We start from the raw sequence: 6811 nt of genomic DNA, 5'->3' as shown, positions 1-6811 counted from the left end.
GTGCCAGTCGTGTGGCTACCGGTCGCCGACCTTCGAGGTGTTCTGCGATCTCTCCCTCCCCATCCCAAAGGTACGCAGGAGAGCCAAACTCGCCCTCGAAAGGGGTTTCAATAACCGCATTGGCGAGACTGGAACAAGCACGCACTCCAGATCATTTTTCAGATAGTGGTCTTAAAGCTGTACGCCCGCTCTCAACCGCTAATGTGCAGCAGTTGGAAGATACACAAGTCCTTGGGTGGTGGTGGTGGTAGCCTGTCGCTGAATATTCCAGTGTTCTGAGTGGTGCAGATTTAAATAATTAAAGCCTGTCTGCGGGCAAACCAAAAAATTGCCTTTGCAGTTTTTTGGGGGGCTACACCAGCACTGCAAGGGTTAACTGTTTGTTTATGCCTAGGGGACTGGAGAAAGGCACTCTTACTTACCTGACCCACCCCCTCCGGCGTCCTCATGGTGGAATGTCCCTCGGCCTCCTCATGTCTAATGCAGGTCGATGGCCCAGCCCCTTTCTAATTCACAATGACTGGCAGCCCTGCTGACCAATAGAGGGGCTCGGGAGGCAGGAGTGGGTGGGTCTACCTTTGACTTTTAAAGGAACATTTCAAGTTTGGCTTATAAGGGGGTGACCTCTGCTTTTGCATTGTCAGTCTCTAGTCCAGTCTGATTGGGTTGGTGGAAGCTTTGCTTTAAAGTGGACCTGTCAGTAACTTTAGAAGTCTGTAGGAATACATTCCTGACCTGTCCCAATATACAGGAACAACATCATTTTCCCAGTGTTCACCATTGAAAGGCTGTCCTTGAGCTCCAGGCAGTGACTTTGCCTAGGCTGAGATGATGTCATCAGGCTGCTGCAGGCAGGAGGAAGTATTTCCTTAGTCTCCCCTCCCTCAGTGATCAGTCTGCTGCAGGCAGGAGGAAGCATTTCCTCAGTCTCCCCTCCCCCAGTGATCACTCTGCTGCAGGCAGGAGGAACATTTCCCCAGTCTCCCCTCCCCCAGTGATCAGTCTGCTGCAGGCAGGAGGAAGCATTTCCTCAGTCTTCCCTCCTCTAGTGATCAGTCTGCTGCAGGCAGGAGGAAGCATTTCCTCAGTCTCCCCTTATAAATACTTGGAGGGGTTGCAGTGACACATTGCTGAAATTGTATTCCATTAACATGAAAAAGCATAAATGGGAGGTCCTATAAAAAAACTTTATTTATAAATTGGGTAAATGAAGAACAAAATGGCTTCTCCTTTCTTTCTGTTCTATTTTACTGTCACATCTGATGTCCTCCTCACCCAACTTCCTGTGTTTTGTTTTCTTCTCTCTGTAGAAAGGTTTCAGTAGTGGGAAGGTCTCCCTGTACGACTGCTTCAGCCTGTTCACCAAGGAGGAGGAGCTAAATTCAGAGAACGCCCCCGTAAGTGCCTGACCCTGTCTTTTACATGACCCTATAATACCCAAAGCACACCAAGATTGAAGGAAGAGCACACGTGGCTCTTGTAATTATTCTGGAGTTCTTCTTTATTCTGTTTTCTGGCTCTGGTCTTCCTGTGTATGAGGGCCGCTGTCAGCGCTGATAGCGGTTAACCGTGAATCTCTGCTTATTCTCTTAACAGATCTGCGATCGATGCCGTCAGAGGACCAAAAGTACAAAGAAGCTCACCATCCAACGCTTCCCCCGAATACTCGTCCTTCGTATCCTTTTACATCCTGGTCCCAGAGGTAGCTGCCTCCAACGTCTGTCATAAAGCCGCCTGAGCGCTTCCAGGGGCCGGTAAACATGTACCACCCCCCCGCCCAGCGGCTCTCAACTTGCTTCCCGGGCTCTACTGCCCCTCTGCCAACACCCGGGACTGGCATATCACGGGCGTCAGTGGGAAGAGAGACTTGGAAAACGTCCGTTCACTGATCTGCCAACACCTAGGACCGGCATCACGGGTGTCAGCAGGAAGAGAGACCGGAAAGCGTCCATTCACTGATCTCCTCCCCACTGAATGATGATGATGTCATCACTTCCGGTTCCCAAGCTGTCATTCCCCGGCTAGAGAAGCCACAGAAGAGGCTGATCAAGCATGATCTGTCCCTAATCAGCTTCAGTGGGCTGCACAGCTGACACTAAGGAGCTAATAGACCCCTAATGTCACCTTAAAGAGGACCTGTCACTACTAAAGCGAGCCTCCCTATGCGATAGCACCGTTTCGCAGGCGCACGCAATTTGTAAAGCTTGGCATGTTGGGTGTCTATTTACTCAGCACAACCTCAACTTTTATATTTTGCACAAAAAACAAACAAAAACAGGTAAAATATTACGGTTTTGTGCAAGAAAATTAACTTTAAATTTATGTTTTTACTGAAATTTTGGGTTTGATAGAGTTGCTGTTATAGATCACTGTCCCCGGGCGCACAGTAGACGCGTCCAGGGACAGTGATTGATTTGAAACCACATGTAATCCTATCACATACGTTGCGCCCGCTGTCACCCGGTCTTTAAATTGAACCAGGTGACAGCGGCCGCATCTAAACCGGAAATTTTGGATTCCCAAATGTCACATTCAAGCATAGTGTGAGTGTAGCCTTAAAGGCCTCAGCTGGTGTTGATATCTTTGGCAGTGTTTGCACACTACTGGGGGGTTTTCCTTAACGTCCCGCCCCCACCAGACCTTAACCGGTTCTCCACCACGCGGTTTTCCATCAAGAAGTGTTCGGTGTCTGTCGAGTTCCCCGTACACCGGCTCAACCTGAAGGAGTTCGCCAGCGAGAAGGCCGGTAAGTGCGGAAGTTTGAGGTAGGGAGCAGTAAAGCACAATCACTGCACAGCCAGGAACGATCTATATAACCATCTGTATAATGTGTATCTAAACCCAAGAGTATCATATATTGCACCGTATTGGTCCTTAGATGAGGCGGCTGCATTCGTTTTCTTTTTTCAGGATTGTCATCCTGCAACACTGCCGAAAGATCCCACACTGCGCATGCTTGCCCTAAGCACAGCACCCAAGCAGGCACAGTGATAAGGACCTTGGCCGCATTGCGCATGCTTGGCCTAAGCACAGGATCCAAGTGGGTATAATAAGGACCCCGGCTACACTGGGCATGCTTGCCCTTAACACAGCACCCAAGCAGGCACAATGATAAGGACCCCGGCTACACTGCGCATGCTTGCCCTGAGCCTGACACCCAAGTGGGCATAATAAGGACCCCGACCACAATGTGCATGATTGCCCTAATCACGGCACCCGAGTGGGCATAATGACAAGGACCCTGGCCACAATGCGCATGCTTGCCCTGATTACGGCACCCAAGTGGGCATTATGATAAGGCCGGCTGCACTACACATGCTTGGCCTAAGCCTGGCACCCAAGTGGGCATAATGAGAAGGACCCCGGCCACAATGTGCATGCTTGCCCTGATTACGGCACCCAAGTGGGCATTATGATAAGGACTCCGGCTGCATTTCGCAAGCTTGGCCTAAGCCTGGCATCCAAATGGGTATAAAAATAGGTACCCCAGCCACACTATGCATGCTTTCCCTAAGCATGGTGCCGAAGTGCGCACAATAATAAGGACCACAGCCACACTTTGCATGCTAGCCCAAAGCCCGGCACCCAAGCGGGCACAATGATAAGGACCCCGGGCATGCTATACCTGCTTGCCCTAAACACGGCATCCAAGTGGGCATGAGGATATGAACCCCCCAAGCACAGTACCCAAATGAGCACCATGATCAGGACCCCATCACTCTACTCATACTTGCCCTAAGCACGGCACCCAACTGGGCACAATGATAAAGACTCCAGCCCAACTGTGTATGCTTGTTCTAAGCATAGCACCAGGTTGGCGGCAGAGGGTGTGGTCTGAGCTGGCGGCAGAGGGTGTAGTCTGAGATTGTAAAAGGTGTGGCCTGAGCTGGCGGCAGAGGGTGTGGTCTGAGCTGGCGGCAGAGGGTGTGGTCTGAGATTGTAAAAGGTGTGGCCTGAGCTGGCGGCAGAGGGTGTGGTCTGAGCTGGCGGCGGAGGGTGTGGCCTGAGATTGTAAAAGCAATGCTTTTACGCTATGTTGCGCCAGTGAAAGTTCTCGCTGTTGCAAAGCCGCCGGGGGCGCGATGTCCCGGTGACCCCGCCAGCGAAAGGGGATCTGTGCGCATTAGTGTCAAGGACTCGCCTGACAAGATTAACTCGGATTACCATACCCGCTGTAGTCGGACCAATCACACCAAGTCACCTACAGATAATAAATTCCAGAGGAGCAGTCCAGTCTGCCCTTGATCCTCACCAGAGGAGCTTACCATCTAATGCCGGAGCTTGTAGGGGAACAAGAGGGAAGATTTTAATTTGTTCTCGATAAAATTAAAGTCCAACTCCAGCCAAAATAAATATTGTTTTCTATTGGACGGAGCAGGGAAGGGTTTTGCAGGGTGACATGGGCATAACAACTTGAAAGAAGACCTTTTCTTTATATTAGCATTGATGTCTCCACGGAAGAAATTTTGCTCACTTCCTGTTTTGGGGGCCACACAGGAAGTAAAGAGAAATGGTGACCGGGACAAATATGGAGGGGGCATTTCACTAGCAGGGTTAACGTGATGACCTTTCTATTTGTCCTGGTGACTATTGTCTCCATTTTAGAAAGTGATATAAGATGTTATGGTTGTCAGGAACTGACAATGTGATGACCTTTCTATTTGTCCATTTCCGAAAGTGTTAGAAGATATGAAATGTTATGGTTGTCACCAGAACAGGAAATGACCATGTGATGCCCTCTCTATTTGTCTTGGGTACTATTGTCTCCATTTCAGAAAGTGTTAGAAGATATGAAATGTTATGGTTGTCACCAGAACAGGAAGTGACAATGTGATGCCCTCTCTATTTGTCCTGGTGACCATTGTCTCCATTTCCAAAAGTGTTAGAAGATATGAAATGTTATGGTTGTCACCAGAACAGGAAGTGACAATGTGATGCCCTCTCTATTAGTCCTGGTGACCATTGTCTCCCTCTCTAAATGCGATAGAAAATATAAAATGTTATGGTTGTCACCAGAACAGGGATTGAAGAGAAAAATGTTGTGTACACCCGATGTCCACAAGTGTTTAAGGAGATTACCCTCACATTAGAGAGATTTCCTCTCACTTCCTGTTGTGTCTCCAGGACAGGAAGTGAAGGGAAATCTCCCCAATACGTCACCTACAGGGGTTATAACAATCCCTACTCCCTCCAAACCTAAGAAATATCTTGTACTATAACGCTGTACAGATGAAGTTTGCTTTTTCGATTCTTTTAAATAAAGTTACCAATTCCCATGATCCTTTTCAGCTCCTTGAATCCCATTTTCAAAGTGAGGTTCAGCGGGTTTTGTAAATCTATTTCTAGGAGTCTCAGTACCACTGCTGTACACGTCCTGTAAATCGACAGAAGACCACCCACTTCCTGTAAATGTACGCCCCCGCGGGTAACAGCTTTGATTTGTGATTTCAGGGAGCCCCGTGTATAACCTGTACGCCCTTTGCAACCACTCGGGCAGCGTCCACTACGGCCACTACACCGCCTACTGCAAGGACCCGTCCGGCTGGTACGCCTACAACGACTCCAGGTGAGCCCCACTGCCATCTCCGTCCGTGTCTGCCCCAGAGGGTTCTGGGAACTCCCCACTGATGTCTCTTATCTTCCTGTCCACAGGGTGACACCCATCAGCGAGAGCCTGGTGCAGTCCAGCGAGGCGTACGTCCTGTTTTACGAACTGGAAGACGCGTGTTCGATGAAGTGACTGATGGGGAGCTCCAGGGAGGTGTCACCTGACCTTCACCCTCCTTCCCGGGAGGGGTCACCTGACCATCACTCTCCTTTCCAGGAAGGGTCACCTGAGCTTTTCCCAGGAGGGGGGCACCTGAGCTTTTCCCAGGAGGGGTCACCTGAGCTTTTCCCAGGAGGGGTCACCTGAGCTTTACCCTCCTTCTCGGGAGGTGTCACCTGAGCTTTACCCTCCTTCTCGGGAGGTGTCACCTGAGCTTTACCCTCCTTCTCGGGAGGGGTCACCTGAGCTTCACCCTCCTTCTCGGGTGGGGTCACCTGAGCTTTACCCTCCTTCTCGAGAGGGGTCACCTGAGCTTTACCCTCCTTCCCGGGAGGGATCACCTGAGCTTTACCCTCCTTCCCGGGAGGGATCACCTGTCCTTTACCCTCCTTCACGGGAGGGGTCGTTTGACCTGCACCCTCCTTCCCAGGAGGGATCAGCTGTCCTTTACCCTCCTCGGCAGGGGTCACCTGAGCTTTACCCTCCTTCACGGGAGGGGTCACCTGAGCTTTACCCTCCTTCCCGGGAGGTATGACCTGTCCTTTACCTTCCTTCACGGGAGGGGTCACCTGACCTTCACCCTCCTTCCCAGGAGGGGTCGGCATTGCACTAGCAGAGGACTCCAGCAATAAAACGGTCCCAGCGAGTTGGTTTTAACAACTTCAGAATGGACCGAAGACTTTTTACGGTTTTCATTAATTTAAAAGAGACGTCCGTTGTTCCCGCCTGCGCAATCTGCCCCATACGCGCAGTTGCCTCTGGTCACCGGAGGCGGGGCTTAAAGGGTCACCAAAGAAGGACGGGTGATGCGATACAGATATTCATCTGCACTCGAAACAAAAACTTTATCGGCAAAGCTGTTGAGGTCAACAAAGAGAACCTGTTAATGTTCTAGCTTCTGTCTGCAGAGCTGGGAGGAGCTTCTAATATGAAAAATTAGCTGATCTGTTAAGGACAACACCCGAAAATGTTTTGTGTCTGTGCACGCCCACCAAAAACTACCCGTGCACTGGGGATACCGCCACACTGCAAGGTGTAAGTGCT

General features: G+C 50.3%; 1 protein-coding gene across 1 annotated transcript in view; it reads left to right on the top strand.

Annotated features, from left to right (window-relative positions):
• USP21 (ubiquitin specific peptidase 21) overlaps nucleotides 1-5763 on the top strand; it is a 14442-nt gene extending 8679 nt beyond the window's left edge. The window contains exons 7-12 of the mRNA XM_018572773.1: nucleotides 1-70; nucleotides 1311-1397; nucleotides 1597-1675; nucleotides 2639-2746; nucleotides 5452-5566; nucleotides 5653-5763. The exon at nucleotides 1-70 is cut by the window's left edge and continues 2 nt beyond it. Of these exons, the coding sequence (XP_018428275.1) occupies nucleotides 1-70; nucleotides 1311-1397; nucleotides 1597-1675; nucleotides 2639-2746; nucleotides 5452-5566; nucleotides 5653-5740 (547 nt within the window). The 3' untranslated portion in view covers nucleotides 5741-5763. The remainder of the gene's footprint in view (nucleotides 71-1310; nucleotides 1398-1596; nucleotides 1676-2638; nucleotides 2747-5451; nucleotides 5567-5652) is intronic.
• Nucleotides 5764-6811: the final 1048 nt, after the last annotated feature.

The sequence above is a fragment of the Nanorana parkeri genome, unplaced genomic scaffold (genome assembly GCF_000935625.1).
Source record: "Nanorana parkeri isolate BGI_ZX_2015 unplaced genomic scaffold, ASM93562v1 scaffold2130, whole genome shotgun sequence".
NCBI classification, from domain to species: Eukaryota; Metazoa; Chordata; class Amphibia; order Anura; family Dicroglossidae; genus Nanorana; species Nanorana parkeri.
Note: the sequence above shows the minus strand (reverse complement) of the source record. Positions and strands in the feature narration are given on the sequence as shown.